At 41.8% G+C, this 23,769-nt stretch overlaps 1 protein-coding gene across 4 annotated transcripts; it reads right to left on the reverse strand.

Moving 5' to 3' along the window:
* LOC100279497 (uncharacterized) lies at window positions 1-6,730 on the reverse strand. Of its 4 annotated transcripts, none has more exons than XM_020542068.2 (13): window positions 6,517-6,730; window positions 5,242-5,316; window positions 4,944-5,084; window positions 4,674-4,769; window positions 4,453-4,584; window positions 3,513-3,665; window positions 3,389-3,430; window positions 3,222-3,270; window positions 2,754-2,849; window positions 2,500-2,683; window positions 2,166-2,286; window positions 688-1,533; window positions 1-346 (listed from the first exon to the last, which is right to left on the reverse strand). In XM_020542068.2, exons 1-12 carry the CDS (start codon window positions 6,640-6,642, stop codon window positions 703-705), a joined length of 2,046 nt encoding a protein of 681 aa, XP_020397657.1. In that variant the 5' UTR covers window positions 6,643-6,730; the 3' UTR covers window positions 1-346; window positions 688-702. The 4 variants fall into 4 exon arrangements, with proteins under 4 accessions (XP_020397657.1, XP_020397656.1, XP_020397658.1 ...); XM_020542067.2 differs by having other exon boundaries at window positions 1-351; XM_020542069.2 differs by having other exon boundaries at window positions 1-359.
* Window positions 6,731-23,769: the final 17,039 nt, after the last annotated feature.

Genomic DNA, 23,769 nt, shown 5'->3' on the forward strand with positions numbered 1-23,769 from the left:
TTATTCTGGATTATTTCCTTTTCAAAGAAAACTTCTTATCTTATCAACCGATATATAGATCAGAGCTAAAAACTACATCCATAAATGTACTGATGATGGATACTTCAGCAATAAGACCCTATAAATTACATTATTGTGCAGCGACAAGCTTATGTATAACTCATATTAACAAGAGTATTATCCCATAGAAGAAAATGAATAAGATAGGAAATATAGTCTAGAGAACGTGCCGGCTCTGGAGGGGGGTGTGGGAAGCTACTGCAATGTGCGAACGCGGATGCCTCTTTGATGGGCCGTGAAAGACGATGATGGTTTACTGGGCCGGGCTTTGCATTTCTTCTGTTGCCTGAGCTGAAAATCTTGGGAAATTATTACATGATAAAACCGGGCAAAATATCATATGCGTAGAGGAAAGAATGCAACCAAAAAAATACGTTTTACATTATTTATGTCAAGAAATATATGCAATTCATGTTTCTTTACATAAGTAAACAAGATCTAACAGAGCCATCTTATCAACATGAGCGTATATCACTGCACAACACGCTGCTCTTTGTTACTATATTTTTCAGCCATTTCTAAATGGATACCCTTCGCAACTATGGACACTGATCTATAAACAGAAAGCAAGGTCCCATGCCCGAACCAAATCGACCAGCAAAGATTACAAGAACAAGAACTGCTGACCTTAAGTCGCAATCCTTATGAGGTCTGAGTAGCAACCTTTGCTCCCACCGCATCTTGCTCAGTGCCACCTCCATCGCTATGTTCCGTCGTCGGATGGTCCACTGTTATCATTGGCTCACCTCTAACAAGAATAGGCCCTTCACTCACCGGCTTAGATCCACGAGCTTCAATCTTCTCGGGGATATCTGATAGCCTATCATCTGCTCTCCTTCTGCAAATCTTCCTGCTCAATGTGCTTGTCAGTGACCTGCCCGGTTCACCTGCATTTTTCTCTATCACCTTCGCCACATCTTCTCCTGAGTTCTCCGCACCTCCCACCTTGTCTGCCGGGCTTGCTTCTTCGTCCACTACGATCTTTATCGACGTCCGCTTCTCGCCTAGCTCCTTCAGGTTGGGACGTGGAGTTTGAGGGAGCTTTGGATCAAGCTCTGTCACGCTCTGAGAACCCGGAGTTGCAGGAGGGCTGGCATCGAGATTTCTGGAGCTCCCCTTCCTCGAGTTCCACCGGAAAAAGGAGCCTACGTTAAATAGACCCCCTTGCCCACTCCCTTTTGGTGTTGGGACTTCCTTTTGCTTGTCAACCTCTTGGTGAATCTGTGTGTCTGGGTTTCGTGCTCGTCCTTTCCGGGATTCCCATGTCCTTGGAACCCCAGTGCCAGGGCGATGTACATATAAACCTCCAGGCTGTTCTTGTCCATCAATGTTTATGTGCTCCACTTCATCCATTAAGACTTTCTTTTCTTCAGGAGGTTCACTAGCATCCACTTCGCTACAAACAGATGTTGATACTGGTAGTTCAGTATCCGCTTGCTTCAATGATTGGTCCAAACTTGATGTATTTTGGTCCTGCATATACAACGAGAACTGAGTGCTCTTGCCGCCATTAAGGCTATCCGCAGTGCAAGTTACTCTATATCCTTACTCTATACCACTATTCATAATCTAATCATCAAGATTCCTTACTCTATATTACAATCCTTCGCACTCATATCCCTCTATATCAACTACTACATTCTATTCATCCAAATTTAACTACTACATTTTTTATCTATATATAATATTACCTCCGTTTTCAAATATTTGTCACTCGCTAGTTTATTTTTGAACTAAAACACGACAAAAAAAGAACGGAGAGAGTATATGTTTTTTCTCCAACCACGCAACCACCACTAGTACCAGAAGATGTTGCATGCTCTATATATGCCGTTTCACTGTAGCTACATAGCTTTACAGAGAACCATAGCGTACAGCGGTGCATACTTTTTTCTATGCTAATGTTCCTCTATCTGTATACAGTGGGTGTTACCGCAGGGCAGTGCAGATGGCCTAAAAAAACTAGAATTGAGTCCAGCAGAGCATTTCTACAGTTCAGGTTTGAACAGACCGTTTTGGATTAACCATGCTACCTCACCGTAGGCCACTAAAATGTTGTTGAAAAGTCACAGTAAAATAAAATAGACAAAATGTTTGCCACTGACCTCGGATATATCATCAATTGTTACTGCCAAGTGAATCCTTCCTTTCTTCACATTATTCAGTGATATCCATTTGTCATGTCTTTGTCCACCTCTCAGATCATGTAAACTAATGGTACATTGCCTGTAAATAAAACAAAGATGCATTTTTTATTTCATTTTCAAATACTACCAAATTGGTCAGATCATTATAAGAGAACAGGAAATGCTAGATTGTCCTCTTCAACAAAGCCAATTGAATCACATCAACAGGTTAATAAGACAGTAGAAGTGTTATCCTGTAGATTTCCTTATCAAGGCATCATTTCTAGACATGAGCTTAGAAAATTGAACTTACCCAAGTGAGTCATCAAACATGGGGTCCTTATCACGAACTTCCATGACAAGTTCATTCGTTGCCTCCCATGATGTGATTGGTATTTTAAATTCTTCAAACCACTTAGGGGACAATGTTTTCCTCTGTATCTGTGTTTGGAATTTGAAAGGACCAAGGTGACCTTTCACATATGGGTCCGCTAGTCCTGTGCATTGGATCATCAATTGTGTTACACCAATTAAGAGTAACACAGAAGCTGCACAATTCATCCTCACCATTTATATCAGATGGCTTCATGTCAGTTCCTTCTAGAATCTCAAGCTTCACATATGCAATAGGAGGTCTCTCCTCAATGCTGAACCAGTTATTTTCTGTAGAATCCAAAGAAATTGGTACAGTTGAGAAAATAACAGAAGGGAACTGAAGGTGTACCATTACAGAATTTACAAAATGGGAGTTATTCTTCTAAACGATTTTAGTAAAAATAGAACTTTGCGGCCACAAAAAAAACCCGGCCTGAACTTTGCGGCCATAGTTCATACTTCATAGAACTATAAAGTTTGTTTAACTTCGGGGCATACCAAAGTCTAGCATTTGCTAGCATATGCTAATAAAGCAAGTGATCTAAATTGTACACCATACAACCGTCTATAACTAAATTTAACTGCACATCCACAAGAGGATTTCAAAATTACAGCGGTTTTTAAAGGTTTCTCAAACACAAGAAATAAGTTGCTACCTACCTGAAGGAGTAGATGCAAATTTTTCCACATTTATTACTATCACATTGGGCTGCAGAAGAAAATATACCCCAGTAAGGAAAAAGTACACGGACAACCTTCAAAAAATAGCCCTTAAAAGGCTTTTGAAGAAATCAAAACAAACAAAAAAATAGTAATAAAAATCTGACCTCAACTAATGTCTGCCCAAATGCAGTATCCATCAACTTATCCTGGAAAAAGAAACCCAGGAAGCCGAGTGATCAGTAAGATACAGTAAGAAAAGACTATAAATATAATGCAGGACAATCTTACCAGCCATCCTGAAATTCCTGGAAACTCAGTGACATCGAGCCCGTGATTAATGAGTGGTTTCACAGCCATCTGAAAATAAGGTGGCTCCACAAAACATAGTCTTACACGGCCAAGAAATGGCCAACTCCGAACAAATTTCACACCAACTAATATCTGCAAAAACAGTCTTGTTTGGGTACAGCTGTAGAAGGTAATGTATGTAGGAAGAAACTATTTTCTTCGTCTAATGAGGGCTTTCTAAATTTAAACTAAAGTTTTCTTTATCATCTGCTTTGCCATAGAACAAATCTGTATATTTTTATTATATTGTTTAACACAGTTAATTCAGCAGGAGCTCCTGCTTATCACACACAAAAAAGGAGAGAATATGTTTAGGCCCTTTGTTGACCAGAAAACTTTTATTATGTTCCCTTATGATTACAGTATTACAACATGGTCCTTGCCACCAGTTCATAAAAGAAACTGTGTAACTTTTTTATCTACCACTTTAGGATGCAGAAATTGTTAGCAAAAAGATTAGCAGTCTTAACCTGTAGCCACGGCACCAACACATGGGACTTGAAAAGGTTAGCATCATAAGTCTTTTCTTTTTTCGGCATGATGTCAATCACATTTTTTTCAGTATCTTCATAAATGTTAATGCTAAATGGTCGGTCAGCTACCGTTTAGCCATTGTTCGGGCTAAACGTCGAATACAACAGGGTAAACGGACGATTAAACGGAAATAGCGCACCACATACTTATCCGTGCAATATTTCCAGCCTAGTTTACATGGTGGAAATATTAAACAGGTCAAACGACTGTTTAGGCGAACAAAGCCATTTTTTTCCAAAGCACCACTCTTCTTAAGAGTGGGTTTGGTATTTGCAATGCATTTTCTATGATATGTCACAAGTTTATTACTCTAATTGCAAAGTGGTTCAGTTACTAGTCAACTTGCCTTTCCCTCGACATGCATGCTTGTTAAATGCATCTTTGCAGTCATTCCAAGTCCCACACTCTTGTGCAGCTGCATAGCAAGTACAGCACTCATATCTTCAGCAGAAAGAAAATTCAATCCCAGCTCAAGAACCTAGATAAAAGGTTAAAATGAATGCAGATTATTGTCAATTGCCCATAGAAGTAAAGGAAATATTCAGATCAAACAACGGTAGTACCTACCAAATGGTCATCATCTGATGTCTCTGGTAGAACTCTCATGGAGGTAAAGATTGGTGGATTCCTGCCCATGTAAAGTTCCTGAATACTTGCTTTGCTCTGCAGAATAACAACATCAGGTAAGCTACAGAGAATCGACCGATAGGAATGCCTACTTAATGGAACTAAATGTGACTGTCATAGAAAAACTTTGTTAAAGTAGCAGTTCGAGGTAAAATGCCACAAAATAGAGAATATGAATCATAAAACCAAGGAAAAAGAAGGAAACCATACGACTGTCCAAGGTTTGAACTTATCCAAGAACCATGGTATGATGGGCCGTAGAAGTTTTGAAACGATCTTCTCCATACAGACAGGCCACATCTTGTCGATTGCATGGTTTAACCAGCGTGCTGATTCTGCATCAGAGAGGAGCTGATACATAAAACAATATGAGCTGGATGTACACAGGCAGGAACAGTCATAAAAAAGAAGGAAATGAAAAGGAGTAGAATGAAATTTCCAGCCTAGTCAACAATACTTATCCATGCAATATTTAAAAAGTGCAGCAACAGAAAATTAAGGTGCATACCCTTCGTTGGTAGGCAGATTTCATCTCTTCATGTTGTATCCTCTTCCGCAGTCTCACTGCACAGCGAGCATTTACCTACAACAAGGAGGAGCATTTTTGTAACTTCATTTCTTCTGATTATCTGGTATTCTGGTACCGCACATGTTCATTCAAGCAAACAACTATATCACGATCTAAAAGACTTGGAAAACTATTGTAAAAGTTGGAACGAGAAACATGCTACAATACAATTAAGTATGTAAGTGCCATGAAAGATGAGGAAGTAAAACAGGGGGGAAAGAAGCAGTATGGTCTAAAAATTCTGAATCAGCTTGGAGTCGGCCTTGATGAAGAGAAGGGAAATTCATTTCATAGCATAAACTAAAAACGGAGAGATTTCTGATACAACGCCAAGGCATCTCCGCTAAATCATTTGAAAATTTTACATCTTGCAGGATTGGTTCTTGATGAATGTGAAATTAGTCCATGGAGATCAGTATAGGTCATAAAGGATGAAGAAAATCACTTTGTAGCATCTGATGCTCTACAAATCACAGTATAAAACAATAAATCCCCAAACAGCGGAAGCGTTAATTCAGTCATTTATGTAATATCGCTCTCGCATCAGCCTGTTACACCGTGCCAAAGTGGAATAGTTACTAGTTTCTTTAGAGATTTTATTCTTTGGAAGCTAATTTTGTATTTACCTTGGGGGCATAGAATCAGTAACAGTAACCCACGGTTTTGGAAAATAACTATACTGCCTAGACAGGAGGTAGACTTGATCCTGATGGATGGGACTGGATTGGATTAAGTGGAGTAAAGAATTGCAGCATATGATGTGCCATGCTAATTAGTCAAGCAATGGTAGCACGCGACAAGCTTTCCAGCCGCTGCAAGGTCTCCGGATTTCATGGCTAACTGGTAAATGATTTACAAAATACCTATAATCCTAGATAGAAAGCACAAAGCAGAGTGCAGAATGAGGTGGCAAATTGACCTTTTTGGTGGAACAGGCTGCATCAGGGAAGGTGAAGGAATTTGATGGCAGAAACAGGCGAAACGAGTCCCATCGGAGAAAGTCTCAGTGAGGGAAATTACACCCCCAAAAAAACATCGACGAAATACTAAGTGCGAATCCTGCTGAAAAAGGCAATACATTCTGGAATAGTATGACGCGGTACGAGAGGCGGACGCGTACTGTGTTCTTCCTCTGGCCGAAAAAGGGGGGCCGAATCCTGGTGTTTTAATGAGTGCGTACGTGAGGGGGCAGAGGAAGTGGCAGCGAGTACCCACCATGTAGAGGTAGAGGAAGGCGAGGAGGTAGAGGAGGGAGCCGCGGAAGCCGACGGCGGCGGCGGCCCAGAGCGCGGCCAGCACCAGACCGATGTGGTAGACGAGGGGCAGCTCGGCGGCGTCCATTCCCGCTAGCGCCCGGAGGCGGAGGAGGAGGGAAAGGCGTTGGTTGGCAAGTGGCGGTCCGGCTGGCGGGTCGTGGTGTGACACTGATCTATAGGGATATTCCTAAAACATCCGAATTCTATCACAAATCTAATATTTTAGCATATATATACATATAATTTAAAGCTAATTTTGGCAATGTTATGAAGAATATTATAAAGTATTTAAATAAATTTTTGTATACTTTTTATGTACATTATTTTCTCCCTACAACAAAAAAGGTGAAAAAACATCCGAATCCGTATTCGAATAGACATCCGAATTTTATATCAATTATTTAAAAATATCTAGAACGAATTTAATGTTTATTTTTTGTGAATATTAATAGCCTCAATGCTAAAAACAAGAATATAAATTTACATAGCAAATTTTATATGTTATTTGTTCACAATAGAAGAAAGAAGACCAAAAAATTGACATCCGAATAAATATCCGGATCCATCCCTACTGATCTATGACTATCTGTTCTGATCTGGTGGAAAGGAGGGGAGCCCTACCAGACCGACCGCCGCCGTCGCGCCACGACGGCTGGGCACGGGCAGCCGGAGGGGATGAGATCCTGCAGTGCAGAGGCTGCCATGTGGGCCTGGCGGGGGCGAGGACGGGCGCAGCAGGACTAGTATTGATTTTGTGACAGCGACACGTGGCGAAGTGAGAAGGTCACGCGGCATGCCGACCAGCCAATGGGCCAGGCCCAGCAGCAGCAGAAGAAGAAGCTGAGCTGAGCAGGTGTCAGGCCAAGTGGTACACTGCCCGCACGCGGCACGCCTGGCGTGTCCTCACGTGCCTGCCTGCCTGCCGCCGGCGCGGCCACCGCGGTTGCGAATGCGATCGGGTCATCCACGTCTCGTGGCGTTTTATTCAGCCACTGGTTGTGGCGTTCCTTCACGGCTTCACTTATAAAAAACCACGACTAGTCGAGGGGTACTGCGTACTAATCAATCGATTATTTAATTATTATGCTCCATTATTATGAACGATCGATCAGTTTCGCTTTTGGCATGCTATGGTAAGTGTTGAAGTATACTCAGTGGCAAAAGAGAATTGATAGAACTGTATCTTTATTGCAGGGTTTCTTGCTTATATACAAGTGGATACAGAGTCTCCCAAAGGATGTGTCCCTTGGGAGAAAAGTGTCAGGGGAGAGGGTTGATCACATGTTATACATATTTTGTAACACTCCCCCTTGATCAATTCGCATCCATTTGATCATCTGCAACATGTCTTTCAAGATATTATCTCCTCAAAAACCCTGTGGGAAAAATAAGGAGTATACAATATCTTTTGTATAATGAGAAAATCTCACTTGAACTCCAAAAGGAAATTATGCTTGTAATCATCATTCATAAAAACCCCTGTGGGAAAAAGTTAATGATGAAGCATATAGCTTAGTTGATATTACCTCGTTAAAAAAACTTTGGATGAGAAAACCTTAACAAGGCAAAACTCATACAAAGAAAAGAGTGTAATATGATGGTATAAAACAGGTCGAATATCACGGAGAATTACTCCCCCTGATCTTGCAAGCATTTAAGTCTTCTCGTACCAATCACCTCAACAAATTTCTGAAAACGTTGAGTATGGTAGAGATTTTGTGAATAGATCAACAAGATTATCACAATACTTTGTTTGCAAGATATTATATATTCCATTTTCCTGTTTCCATCTGAACAACATAAGCTCAATTATCCTTATAGATAATTCTCGGTGGTTCAGTTGAACCATGGTATGCCATTGTTCTCCCATGGACCTCTAGCCCAAAGAACAATAATATGTCTATAGTCATCATCTCAAAAACCCCCATGGGGAAAATAAATGATGAGACATATAACTCAGGCTAATATTTCTCCAAGATAATCTTGCCAGAAAATCTGAGAAATCAACATACCAGCTGAGTCTCCTTAAAAACCCAGTGGGAAAAATAAGGAGAGTAGTCATACTCTATTGTTGATCCATTTGAACTTTTAGGGAGATAAACTCATAACCTAGTTCAAATACAACAATAGCTATGTCATAATATATCATCCTCGAAAACCTCAACGAGAAAAATAGATGATACGACATAGGCCTTGTGTTGATGTTGTCTCATTAAAAACTTTGAATGAGAAACCCAACGAGGGAAAAACTCATGCAAAGAAAAGAGTACAACATGATGTATAAACAAGTTCTTCCGATCAAGAGGAAACTCCCCCTGATCTTTGTAAATCACTAAGTCGTCTCATACCTACTCTCAAACATATTAAAAATGTGGAGTAAGATAGAGACTTAGTTTATAACTTGTTTTTCATCTAAACAACACAAAGTAATATTATCTTTATAGATAATAAGGTCAGTGATAGAAAATCATGACCACCACATATCCTCAATATGTAGTATATCATTCTGTACAATCCCACGAAGTGTACTATAGAATGATTAGTGTAAGTGACCATTAATCTCTGTTGATCAACATTTATCAAACAGTAGGTCCAACTTACCAGAAGTATGTCATTGATCTTGTACTTGGGGATCTTCTATAGATATCCAAGATCAATATATCCAAACATAAGGAGAGCATGAGTATACCTGGAGATCATAACTCGATCTCATGTGCTGTTAGCTAGCAAATCTTTGCAAAGCAATATCCGGCCGGATGCTCTTGCAAGATACAATAGCACATCTCATGATCCAAAAGAATCAAATAACAATGATTCTCTCATATTGAATTTCTTCAATATATGTTGGATATAGATAGTTTTGTATCCAAGATACTCAAGATAGGTTACTTTGAATTGAAAATCTCTTTCATATCATATCTTCTATCTCGAACTCCGTCGATAAGTAATGTATGTTTAGAAATATGTTACACATATTTACGCTAAACATACCATTCTTTGTGTATCTCTTCGGAAGGAAGGATTCACTAGGTCGAATGTACCATATTTGACCTGAATGCTCTAAGTCACAAAGACTTTCCAAGCATTGCAAATTTGTGATAGGTTATTATGTATTTGGAATCCTTCAAGACTCCATAAATACCATAATTCAGTGACCACATATGCATATGTTGTCACTACATCTATCAACTGCACAGATAGATGATTTACTGCCCTTTGTATTGTATCGGAATTTTACTACTCACGGTAGAAGAGAATTTATAGCATTAAAATAATGCTTGGGTTTGCGTATAAACCCAGTTGCTACTAGCCATGCTTTCTCACCACCTCATTGTTTCCAAGTCCATGAAAACAAACTTGTATCCACAGTAAGATACCTTGAAGTGAAAATAAGTTAACACTTCTTTCCGGTGAGCAAGGCTATCTCTGCAACATTGTATCACTCAACAAGATCCAGTTTGAGCATACTCATGCTCTGCTATGGCCATAGTCTTTTGGATCACTTGGAGTGCATATACAATTTGCTGAGATGTATGTGTCGACACTTGTAGCTTTTAAATAACACAATTCTCCAGTTGACATAAAGTCATTTTTTATGTACCCTTATGATTTCTTGTGAAATCCCAAAACGAGAATCAAGGGCTTCCGATAACCTAGCCTCATCAGTGCGCACTGAGCTAGGTTGTGAATGTCTTCCATTCATAGGATAATTCATATCCTCTAGGTGTCCACCAACGCTAAGTTGGTTACCAATGAATAGTTGGTTTGCATTTACTATCTTAGAAGGTCTAGTCTTCAGCTGCTTGCAAGCATTTTAATCCCAATTTGTGACCATACTTCTCCCCCTCTTATTTACAGCTTCATTGTAATAGGGAGTTTAGTGGTGTTCCATTTAACCACTCTTTCTGGCACTTCTACATAGGATTAAATTTGAGTGACACCTCATAGTAAATGCACAAGGCAGTCAATTTGCAACTTCTTGCAAATCATTCGAACTCAAAGGTTCAGTTTTAGTACGTGATCCTGAGCCTGAATGCTTACTGTATTCATTATAATTTCCTGGCATTCTTTTTGGTACTTGAAATCTCCCCCTAATGCCTGGAAAAGCTCATGATTCAAGCAAGCGTACGGGCCGTAAATAGATTCTCATGAAGAGATTCTAAAACTTAATGATCGACGGAGAATGAATTCTCATATAGATCCCCAGTTTTCTGTGTGCCCATACATGTACGCTGCGGTGGTGAGATTGGGAACATACCCAATGTACGCATGGGAAATCTTTCATGGATTCCCACGTACTAAAAACCATAGGGGAACTTGTACATGCAGTACGTGCAGTCAATCACAAGCCAGGAGCATGCAAAACTTCCTGACTCCAACCATAACCAGTTGGAAATGACAATTCATTACTGATGGTCATTAATGATCTGAAATTTTCGAATCTATCACAGATTCATCATATCCTTTATGGATATCATTCTGAATACCAAGACAAACAATCACCATTGTAAGCACATTTGGTAAATTCAGTAGTGTGGAGGCTAATGTGCTCAAGCTTGAGACATTATTGCTTAATGATCATGTGTTGTCCGAAGGACACACTTGAGGTCATCATATAGATGCACCAAAGAACCATATAAAGCCTTCAATGTCCATACAATCTCTGTAATGGACCACACTCGTTCCTTTGAAATAATTCAAAGAACTTAACCAATTCAGATCAGATTTTAAGATAAGAGGGACTTAAAATCTCATTTCCGATGATACTCATCAAGTATCCATCTTATGGGAAAAACATGACCAATAGAATTGTTCATAACTTTTCATTTCATCCCAACAATGGGATGACCAATTCAATCTTACCCGCATGGTAAGTAACATCACATGAAAAGTTTAACAAATGCAACACATTGTACGAGAGGATGTATATAGAATACAATCCATAAGAAATGTTTCCGTGAAACACATGCAATATCCATCACTATCACTTTGTGTTTCCACATGATAGGAATTATATGGATATCTCTATAATATGGTAAGATAGCAATTAGGATATCTCAACACATCCTTGATACTTCCAATACCAAAGGGGATATGATAATAACATATCATGATATCGCATGAAGCGATTGTTAAAATATTCTTTCCTCTTTCCAAAGGAATATGAGAATATTTTGTTTCCCCACATATAGAGTTTGTGGCTCAATTCTCCACATTGCATGTTTCTTCCTCAATTGGAAGAATCCCCGTACAAGTTTGCATAACTCAAATCAATGAGTCTTCAACTCCCTTGATGAGTTCGTTCAACTCTAATCGATGAGTTTGTTTAACTCAAATTCATGAGTTTTTACACTCAAATCACATGAGTGTGTTCAACTCACACCGCATGAGTTGAACCTATCACAACATCAATTATGAGATTATACCAAATCTCATGCATCATTTAAATATTACTCAAAAGCAAATCATCTAACGAAGTGGTCTTCTCTTAGAAAAAGAAGTGTTGTTACATGATTAGTCCAAATCATGAATTACACAACTAACCACTGTTATCATGTCAGATGGAAGATTGAAGTACACTTCATATCTTAGCTTTCATGAGTAGTATCCATCTATTGGTATTTCATATACAAGATTAGATGCTTAGGCATACAACACTATACCACATATAGTGTAATGACAAAAGAGTTTGTCATACTCATTGCCCTTTCCTCTTTAATGTGCTTATATATTTGCTTTCAAGCAAAAATATTTGAATACAAAGTGTTAATCTACAACATAATGTAGACACATACTCATAAGTCCACAAGTCTTATGATTTTCTTTGCTATTCATTTTGCGCTTGCATATCAAGCCACAAAAGCACATAAGTTCTTTTCATAGGAACCATAAGAGAAAGAGAGTGTCTTATTTCCTCCAAAATGAAGAGGTGAATTCCCATATCATGCAAAAATGAAATGAACATATCCAATGAACATTAAGGATAATTAAGCCCATTAGGCGAGTTCATCAAACTCTATTAAATAATTATCCTCCAAATGGCTTAACCATTTTTGTCTGTTGTTGCAACTTTGCCGTAAAATATATCATATCTTTATATGTTGGAGAATTCTAGGTATCACATACAGTGTACCAAAAGATTTTTGGAAATTGGTGGACACAATGTAGATAATCTCCATGAAACAATGGAGTAGATCTCCCAGTAGTGGGCAAAACTTTTGCTGCCTGAAAGCATGGTCTCTGGGCTGATATATTCAAGGAACATACCGCAGCCAATGCTTAGGACTCCACTACCCTGTGCTTGACCAAATTTTCAAAAAACAAAATGGTAATCACCATAAAGGTGATTAACCAACATCACATCTCCAACATATCTACTTGGGAGAACACATAGGTAATCATCATAACCATATGATGTAGACCTCTTACTGATGGGCAAATAACATTTTGCTGTCTAAAAGCTTGGTCTCAGGGCAAATAAATTCCAAGAACTTATTGCAGCCAAAGCTTAGATCTCCATCATGTGTTGAATAATCCCAAGTTTAAGATATGTGTCATATTTTACAAGAATTCATCGTTTAATTAAGTAGAACTTAATTAAAAGAATTCTTTTAGCAGTCACCATGACTGCAGCGTCTAGCCTGGCTCCATAGCCCGCGACGCCTGCTTGGTCCGTGATCTTTTTAGGTTAGCACGTATAGGTAATCATCTCGAAAGATGTAGACCTCATAGTGATAGGCATTTCAAATGCGGCCTAAAACACGGTCTCTGGGCTACTAAATTCTATAAAGAATTTAGCGCAGCCATTGCTTAGGACTCCATCACCCTATGCTTTTACCCAAAAACTGCAACCTCATTTTGCATGTAGACCATTCAGTTTCGACTTATTAAAGTGCTATGTTTTTCATGCAAACATAAAAGAATGCAAAAACATAAGTAAGTCGAAAATATGTGAATTATAAATGTAAAATAAAAATATAATTCACTGACAAGTCTCCATTTTTCATAATAAAAACAGACAAATATGTACAATTACATATATCGCCAGGAGTCTAAATATTTAAATTTAGATACTCAACACTGGTGAAAACAGTAATTGAACAATCACAGAGTCTTGTACTGTAAATGTACAGAAAATAAAATAATAATGATTAAATTTAGCTCAGACAGGCATGTCACCGGACAACCCAGTCAAGCTAGACATGCCCCAAATGGCGAGTTGTGGCCCAATCGGCCCAGCCAGCCAGGCCAGACGGCCCATGCGTGCCTATCAGGCCGAGCGACCAACGCGCCATCTGAAAGGGAATTAGGCTTTCACCTAGTCCCTAATTAATTTTGGTGGTTAAATTGCCCAACACAAATTATTGGACTAACTAGTTTGCCAAAGTGTATAGATTATACAGGCGTAAAAAGGTTCACACTCAGCCAATAAAAAGACCAAGTTTTGGATTCAACAAAGGAGCAAAGGGGCAACCGAAGGCACCCCTGGTCTGGCGCACCGGACTGTCCGGTGCGCCACCGGACATGTCCGGTGCACCAGGGGGACTCAGACTCAAACTCGCCACCTTCGGGAAATTCCAGAGGCACTCACGCTATAATTCACCGGACTGTCCGGTGTACACCGGACAGTGTCCGGTGCGTCAAGGGAGGTCGGCCTCATGAACTCGCCAGCTTCGGGAAACTCCAACGGCTAGTCCGCTAAAATTCACCGGACTGTCCGGTGTGCATCGGACTGTCCGGTGCGCCTCCGGAGCAACGGTCTTCTCCGCGCCAACGGCTCTCTGCCGCGCATTTAATGCGCCCTCTGCGCGCGCAGAAGTCAGAATCGCCCATGCTGGCACACCGGACATCAAACAGTACCTGTCCGGTGTGCACCGGACACCCAGGCAGGCCCACAAGTCAGAAGCTCCAACGGTCAGAATCCAACGGCAGTGATGACGTGGCAGGGGGCACCGGACTGTCCGGTGTGCACCGGACTGTCCGGTGCGCCATCGAACAGACAGCCTTCCAACGGCCACTTTTGGTGGTTGAGGCTATAAATACCCCAACCACCCCACCATTCATTGCATCCAAGTTTTCCACTCCCCAACTACTACAAGAGCTCTAGCATTCAATTCTAGACACACAAAAGAGTTCAAATCCTCTCCAATTCCACACAAAGCCCTAGTGACTAGTGAGAGTGATTTGCCGTGTTCATTTGAGCTCTTGCGCTTGGATTGCTTTCTCTCTTTCATTCTTTCTTGTGTTCAATACTCACTTGTAACCAAGGCAAGAGACACCAATTGTGTGGTGGTCCTTGCGGGGAGGTTTTGCTCCCGGTTGATTTGAGAAGAGAAAGCTCACTCGGTCCGAGGGACCGTTTGAGAGAGGGAAAGGGTTGAAAAAGACCCGGCCTTTGTGGCCTCCTCAACGGGGAGTAGGTTTGAGAGAACCGAACCTCGGTAAAACAAATCCGCGTGTCTCACTTCATTATTTGCTTGCGATTTGTCTTCACGCCCTCTCTCGGACTCGATTATATTTCTAACGCTAACCCGGCTTGTAGTTGTGTTTACATTTGTAAATTTCAGTTTCGCCCTATTCACCCCCCTCTAGGCGACTATCAATTGGTATCAGAGCCCGGTGCTTCATTAGAGCCTAACCGCTCGAAGTGATGTCGGGAGATCACGCCAAGAAGGAGATGGAGACCGGCGAAAAGCCCACTACAAGCCACGGGAGCACTTCATCGGAAGAGTCCCGCACCAAGAGGAAGGAGAAGAAGAAGGACTCCTCCAAACGGAAGGAGAAAAAGTCTTCCTCTTCTCACCACAAAGAGAAGAAGGAAAAATCTTCTTCTCACAAGCCGCATCGGAGAGGAGACAAGCACAAAAGGATGAGGAAGGTGGTCTACTACGAGACCGACACTTCATCAACATCGACCTCCGACTCCGATGCGCCCTCCGTCACTTCTAAGCGCCAAGAGCGCAAGAAGTATAGTAAGATCCCCCTACGCTACCCTCGCATTTCCAAACATACACCTTTAGTTTCCGTCCCATTAGGCAAACCACCAACTTTTGATGGTGAAGATTACGCTAGGTGGAGCGATTTAATGCGATTTCATCTAACCTCGCTCCACAAAAGCATATGGGATGTTGTTGAGTTTGGTGCGCAGGTACCATCCGTAGGGGATGAAAACTATGATGAGGATGAGGTGGCCCAAATCGAGCACTTCAACTCTCAAGCAACAACAATACTCCTCGCCTCTCTAAGTAGAGAGGAATACAACAAAGTACAAGGGTTGAAGAGCGCCAAGGAGATTTGGGATGTGCTCAAAACCGCGCACGAAGGAGATGAGCTTACCAAGATCACCAAGCGGGAAACGATCGAGGGAGAGCTCGGTCGGTTCCGGCTTCGCAAAGGGGAGGAGCCACAACACATGTACAACCGGCTCAAGACCTTGGTGAACCAAGTGCGCAACCTCGGGAGCGTAAAGTGGGATGACCACGAGATGGTTAAGGTTATTCTAAGATCTCTTATTTTCCTTAACCCTACTCAAGTTCAATTAATTCGTGGTAATCCTAGATATACAAAAATGACCCCCGAGGAAGTTATCGGGAATTTTGTTAGTTTTGAGTGCATGATCGAAGGCTCGAGGAAGATCAACGAGCTTGATGATGCCACCACATCCGAAGCTCAACCCGTTGCATTCAAGGCAACGGAGGAGAAGAAGGAGGAGTCTACACCAAGTAGACAACCAATCGACGCCTCCAAGCTTAACAATGAGGAAATGGCGCTCGTCATCAAGAGCTTCCGCCAAATCCTCAAACAAAGGAGGGGGAAAGACTACAAGTCCCGCTCCAAGAAGGTTTGCTACAAATGTGGTAAGCCCGGCCATTTTATTGCTAAATGTCCCATATCTAGTGACAGTGACCGGGGCGACAACAAGAAGGGGAGAAGAAAGGAGAAGAAGAGGTACTACAAGAAGAAGGGCGGCGATGCCCATGTTTGTCGCGAGTGGGACTCCGACGAAAGCTCAAGCGACTCCTCCGACGACGAGGACGCCGCCAACATCGCCATCACCAAGGGACTCCTCTTCCCCAACGTCGGCCACAAGTGCCTCATGGCAAAGGACGGCAAACGGAAGAAGGTTAAATCCAACTCATCCACTAAATATGAATCTTCTAGTGATGATAATGCTAGTGATGAGGAAGATAATTTGCGTTCCCTTTTTGCCAACCTTAACATAGCTCAAAAGGAAAAATTAAATGAATTGGTTAGTGCTATTCATGAAAAGGATGACCTTTTGGATTCCCAAGAGGATTGTCTAATTAAAGAAAACAAAAAACATGTTAAGGTTAAAAAGGCTTATGCTCAAGAGGTAGAAAAATGTGAGAAATTATCTAGTGAACTAAGCACTTGCCGTGAGTTGATTGACAACCTTAGGAATGAAAATGCTATTTTAAATGCTAAGGTTGATTCTCATGTTTGTAATGTTTCAATTCCCAATCCTAGAGATAATAATGATTTGCTTGCTAGGATTGAAGAATTAAACATTTCTCTTGCTAGCCTTAGATTAGAGAATGAAAATTTGATTGCTAAGGCCAAAGATTTTGATGTTTGCAAAGTTACAATTGCCGATCTTAGAGATAAGAATGATATACTTCGTGCTAAAATTGTTGAACTTAATTCTTGCAAACCATCTACATCTACCATTGAACATGTCACTATTTGTACTAGATGTAGAAATGTTGATATTGATGCTATTCATGATCACATGATTTTAATTAAGCAACAAAATGATCATATAGCTAAACTAGATGCTAAAATTGTCGAGCACAACTTAGAAAATGAGAAATTTAAATTTGCTCGTAGTATGCTTTATAATGGGAGACGCCCTGGCATCAAGGATGGCATTGGCTTCCAAAGGGGAGACAATGTCAAACTTAATGTCCCTCCCAAGAACTTGTCTAACTTTGTTAAAGGCAAGGCTCCCATGCCTCAGGATAACGAGGGCTACATTTTGTACCCTGTCGGTTATCCCGAGGACAAAATTAGGAAAATTCATTCTAGGAAGTCTCACTCTGGCCCTAATCATGCTTTTATGTATAAGGGTGAGACATCTAGTTCTAGGCAACCAACCCGTGCCAAGTTGCCTAAGAAGAAAATTCCTAATGCATCAAATGAACATAGCATTTCATTTAAGACTTTTGATGCATCATATGTTTTGACTAACAAATCCGGCAAGGTCGTTGCCAAGTTTGTTGGGGGCAAACACAAGGGCTCCAAGGCTTGTGTTTGGGTACCCAAAGTTCTTGTTTCTAATGCCAAAGGACCCAAAACAGTTTGGGTACCTAAAGTCAAGAACTAAATTTGTTTTGTAGGTTTATGCATCCGGGGGCTCAAGTTGGATACTCGACAGCGGGTGCACAAACCACATGACCGGGGAGAAAAGGATGTTCTCCTCTTATGAGAAAAACAAAGATCCCCAACGAGCTATCACATTCGGGGATGGAAATCAAGGTTTGGTCAAAGGACTTGGTAAAATTGCTATATCTCCTGACCATTCTATTTCCAATGTTTTTCTTGTTGATTCTTTAGATTACAATTTGCTTTCCGTTTCTCAGTTATGTAAAATGGGCTACAGCTGTCTATTCACTGATATAGGTGTCACTGTCTTTAGAAGAAGTGATGATTCAATAGCTTTTAAGGGAGTGTTAGAGGGTCAGCTATACTTGGTAGATTTTGATAGAGCTGAACTCGACACTTGCTTAATTGCTAAGACTAACATGGGTTGGCTCTGGCACCGCCGACTAGCCCATGTTGGGATGAAGAATCTTCACAAGCTTCTAAAGGGAGAACACATTTTAGGATTAACAAATGTTCATTTTGAGAAAGACAGGATTTGTAGCGCATGCCAGGCAGGGAAGCAAGTTGGAGTCCATCATCCACACAAGAACATCATGACGACCGACAGGCCGCTTGAGCTACTCCACATGGATCTTTTCGGCCCGATTGCTTACATAAGCATCGGCGGGAGTAAGTATTGTCTTGTAATAGTGGATGATTATTCTCGCTTCACTTGGGTATTCTTTTTACAGGAAAAATCTCAAACCCAAGAGACTTTAAAGGGGTTCTTGAGACGGGCTCAAAATGAGTTCGGCTTAAGGATCAAGAAAATAAGAAGCGACAACGGGACGGAGTTCAAGAACTCTCAAATTGAAAGCTTCCTTGAGGAGGAGGGCATCAAGCATGAGTTCTCTTCTCCCTACACGCCACAACAAAATGGTGTAGTGGAGAGGAAGAATCGAACTCTTTTGGACATGGCAAGAACCATGCTTGATGAGTACAAGAGACCGGACCGGTTTTGGGCCGAAGCGGTCAACACCGCCTGCTACGCCATCAACCGGTTATATCTTCACCGAATCCTCAAGAAGACATCATATGAACTCCTAACCGGTAAAAAGCCCAACATTTCATACTTTAGAGTTTTTGGTAGCAAATGCTTTATTCTTGTTAAAAGAGGTAGAAAATCTAAATTTGCTCCTAAAACTGTAGAAGGCTTTTTACTTGGTTATGACTCAAACACAAGGGCATATAGGGTCTTTAACAAGTCCACTGGACTAGTTGAAGTCTCATGTGACGTTGTGTTTGATGAAACTAACGGCTCTCAAGTAGAGCAAGTTGATCTTGATGAGATAGGTGAAGAACAGGCTCCATGCATAGCGCTAAGGAACATGTCCATTGGGGATGTGTGTCCTAGGGAATCCGAAGAGCCTCCAAATGCACAAGATCAACCGTCCTCCTCCATGCAAGCATCTCCACCAACTCAAAATGAGGATGAAGCTCAAGTTGATGAAGGGCAAAATCAAGAAGATGAGCCACCTCAAGATGATGGCAATGATCCAGGGGGAGATGCAATTGATCAAGAAAAGGAGGATGAGGAAGAACCAAGGCCGCCACACCCAAGAGTCCACCAAGCAATCCAACGAGATCACCCCGTCGACACCATCCTCGGCGACATTCATAAGGGGGTAACCACTCGATCTCGTGTTGCACATTTTTGTGAACATTACTCTTTTGTTTCCTCTATTGAGCCACACAGGATAGAGGAAGCACTTCAAGATTCGGATTGGGTGGTGGCGATGCAAGAGGAGCTCAACAACTTCACGAGGAATGAGGTATGGCATTTGGTTCCACGTCCTAACCAAAATGTTGTAGGAACCAAATGGGTCTTCCGCAACAAGCAAGATGAGCATGGTGTGGTGACAAGGAACAAAGCACGACTTGTGGCCAAGGGATACTCCCAAGTCGAAGGTTTGGATTTCGGTGAAACCTATGCACCCGTAGCTAGGCTTGAGTCAATTCGCATATTATTGGCCTATGCTACTTACCATGGCTTTAAGCTCTATCAAATGGACGTGAAAAGTGCCTTCCTCAACGGACCAATCAAAGAAGAGGTCTATGTTGAGCAACCTCCCGGCTTTGAAGACAGTGAGTATCCTAACCATGTCTATAGGCTCTCTAAGGCGCTTTATGGGCTCAAGCAAGCCCCAAGAGCATGGTATGAATGCCTAAGAGATTTCCTTATTGCTAATGGCTTCAAAGTTGGCAAGGCCGATCCTACACTCTTTACTAAAACTCTTGAAAATGACTTGTTTGTATGCCAAATTTATGTTGATGATATTATATTTGGGTCTACTAACGAGTCTACATGTGAAGAGTTTAGTAGGATCATGACACAGAAATTCGAGATGTCGATGATGGGGGAGTTGAAGTATTTTCTAGGATTCCAAGTCAAGCAACTCCAAGAGGGCACCTTCATTAGCCAAACGAAGTACACTCAAGACATTCTAACCAAGTTTGGAATGAAGGATGCCAAGCCCATCAAGACTCCCATGGGAACCAATGGGCATCTCGACCTCGACACGGGAGGTAAGTCCGTGGATCAAAAGGTATACCGGTCGATGATTGGTTCATTGCTTTATTTATGTGCATCTCGACCGGACATTATGCTCTCCGTTTGCATGTGTGCAAGATTCCAATCCGACCCTAAGGAATCCCACCTTACGGCCGTAAAACGAATCTTGAGATATTTGGCTTACACACCTAAGTTTGGGCTTTGGTACCCTCGGGGATCCACATTTGATTTGATTGGTTATTCGGATGCCGATTGGGCGGGGTGCAAAATTAATAGGAAGAGCACATCGGGGACTTGCCAGTTCTTGGGAAGATCCTTGGTGTCTTGGGCTTCAAAGAAGCAAAATTCGGTCGCTCTTTCCACCGCCGAAGCCGAGTACATTGCCGCAGGCCATTGTTGCGCGCAATTGCTTTGGATGAGGCAAACCCTGCGGGACTACGGTTACAAATTAACCAAAGTTCCTTTGCTATGTGATAATGAGAGTGCAATCAAAATGGCCGACAATCCCGTCGAGCATAGTCGCACTAAGCACATAGCCATTCGGTATCATTTTCTTAGGGATCACCAACAAAAGGGAGATATCGAGATTTCTTATGTTAACACTAAAGATCAATTAGCCGATATCTTTACCAAGCCTCTTGATGAACAATCTTTTACCAGACTTAGGCATGAGCTCAATATTCTTGATTCTAGAAATTTCTTTTGCTAAGCTTGCACACATAGCTCATTTGAATACCTTTGATCATATCTCTTTTATATGCTATGACTAATGTGTTTTCAAGTCTATTTCAAACCAAGTCATAGGTATATTGAAAGGAAATTGGAGTCTTCGGCGAAGACAAAGGCTTCCACTCCGTAACTCATACTTCGCCATCACTCCAAGCAACTCTCTATTCTTTGGGGAGAAATGAGCATCAAAGAAAAGGACCGGACTTCGTCTTTGGTATAATCTTAACTCATTTACTTATGACCAAAGGGGAAGATAGTAATTAAAGGGCTCTAATGATTCCGTTTTTGGCGATTCATGCCAAAAAGGGGGAGAAATGAGCCCAAAGCAAAAGGACCGCACCACCACCGATTTCAAAACTTAGTGTTGAATATTTATCAATTGGTTTTCCTATTGTGTTCAAAAAGGGTATTTCAAAACTTGATATCTTAAAACCCTCTTGAACACTAAGAGGAGAGGGAGTGTTTTGTTTAGTCAAAGGAAAAGCATTTGAAACAGGGGGAGAAAATTTTAAATCTTGAAAATGCTTTGCAAACTCTTATTCATTTACCTTTAACTATTTGCAAAAGATCTTTGAAATAGATTTACAAAAAGAATTTGCAAAAACAAAACATGTGGTGCAAACGTGGTCCAAAATGTTATATAAGAAAGAAAACATTCCATGCATATCTTGTAAGTAGTCATATTGGCTCCATTCCAAGCAACCTTTACACTTACATTATGCAAACTAGTTCAATTATGCACTTCTATATTTGCTTTGGTTTGTGTTGGCATCAATCACCAAAAAGGGGGAGATTGAAAGGGAATTAGGCTTTCACCTAGTCCCTAATTAATTTTGGTGGTTGAATTGCCCAACACAAATTATTGGACTAACTAGTTTGCCAAAGTGTATAGATTATACAGGCGTAAAAAGGTTCACACTCAGCCAATAAAAAGACCAAGTTTTGGATTCAACAAAGGAGCAAAGGGGCAACCGAAGGCACCCCTGGTCTGGCGCACCGGACTGTCCGGTGCGCCACCGGACATGTCCGGTGCACCAGGGGGACTCAGACTCAAACTCGCCACCTTCGAGAAATTCCAGAGGCACTCGCGCTATAATTCACCGGACTGTCCGGTGTACACCGGACAGTGTCCGGTGCGTCAAGGGAGGTCGGCCTCATGAACTCGCCAGCTTCGGGAAACTCCAACGGCTAGTCCGCTAAAATTCACCGGACTGTCCGGTGTGCACCGGACTGTCCGGTGCGCCTCCGGAGCAACGGTCTTCTCCGCGCCAACGGCTCTCTGCCGCGCATTTAATGCGCCCTCTGCGCGCGCAGAAGTCAGAATCGCCCATGCTGGCACACCGGACATCAAACAGTACCTGTCCGGTGTGCACCGGACACCCAGGCAGGCCCACAAGTCAGAAGCTCCAACGGTCAGAATCCAACGGCAGTGATGACGTGGCAGGGGGCACCGGACTGTCCGGTGTGCACCAGACTGTCCGGTGCGCCATCGAACAGACAGCCTTCCAACGACCACTTTTGGTGGTTGAGGCTATAAATACCCCAACCACCCCACCATTCATTGCATCCAAGTTTTCCACTCCCCAACTACTACAAGAGCTCTAGCATTCAATTCTAGACACACAAAAGAGATCAAATCCTCTCCAATTCCACACAAAGCCCTAGTGACTAGTGAGAGTGATTTGCCGTGTTCATTTGAGCTCTTGCGCTTGGATTGCTTTCTCTCTTTTATTCTTTCTTGTGTTCAATACTCACTTGTAACCAAGGCAAGAGACACCAATTGTGTGGTGGTCCTTGCGGGGAGGTTTTGCTCCCGGTTGATTTGAGAAGAGAAAGCTCACTCGGTCCGAGGGACCGTTTGAGAGAGGGAAAGGGTTGAAAAAGACCCGGCCTTTGTGGCCTCCTCAACGGGGAGTAGGTTTGAGAGAACCGAACCTCGGTAAAACAAATCCGCGTGTCTCACTTCATTATTTGCTTGCGATTTGTCTTCACGCCCTCTCTCGGACTCGATTATATTTCTAACGCTAACCCGGCTTGTAGTTGTGTTTACATTTGTAAATTTCAGTTTCGCCCTATTCACCCCCCCTCTAGGCGACTATCACCATCCAGGGCCCATGCGCGGCCAGGGGAGCCGCGCGCCCAAGTGGCCTGTCGGCCCATGTGCCGGCCAGAGGCCTAAGCGCCAGTTAGGTTGGGCGGCCCAGGAGCGAGCCAGCCACGGTGGCCCATGGCGCCAGCCAGCCACGCAGCCATATATGTAGAGACGGTTAGGGTTTTCACCTCATAACCATCGGCGGCGGCGTCGCCATAGGACTAGGGATGAAAACGGTCGGAAACGGTATTTATTCGGTAATCAGTTTTTTGTTTGATTGCGAAGAAATAGGATATAGAATATATAATACAAATTTGTATTCTTATTTTTAACATCCAGCTTGTTAAAATTCATAAAAGGTAAACCTCAAATTCATCCTATATTTTCTCAAATAATAGATATAAACTTCGGTATGGATTCGAAAACAAATTCGGTAATTTTTTCAACTTTTGTGTTGTAGAGAGCAAATAATACATAAAACAACTTATATAATATTT

The sequence above is a fragment of the Zea mays genome, chromosome 8 (assembly GCF_902167145.1).
Source record: "Zea mays cultivar B73 chromosome 8, Zm-B73-REFERENCE-NAM-5.0, whole genome shotgun sequence".
In the NCBI taxonomy this organism is placed as follows: Eukaryota; Viridiplantae; Streptophyta; class Magnoliopsida; order Poales; family Poaceae; genus Zea; species Zea mays.

Bases quoted from the DNA above. Each gene is read 5' to 3' on its own strand.
- LOC100279497 (XM_020542068.2), bottom strand. From the start codon at position 6,642: ATGGACGCCGCCGAGCTGCCCCTCGTCTACCACATCGGTCTGGTGCTG. The intron at 3,666-4,452 runs GCAAGTTGACTA...CTGTTTTTGCAG, and splicing joins GCATGCATGTCGAGGGAAAG to ATATTAGTTGGTGTGAAATT. The intron at 3,431-3,512 runs GTAAGATTGTCC...TTCTTTTTCCAG, and splicing joins CAGGAATTTCAGGATGGCTG to GATAAGTTGATGGATACTGC.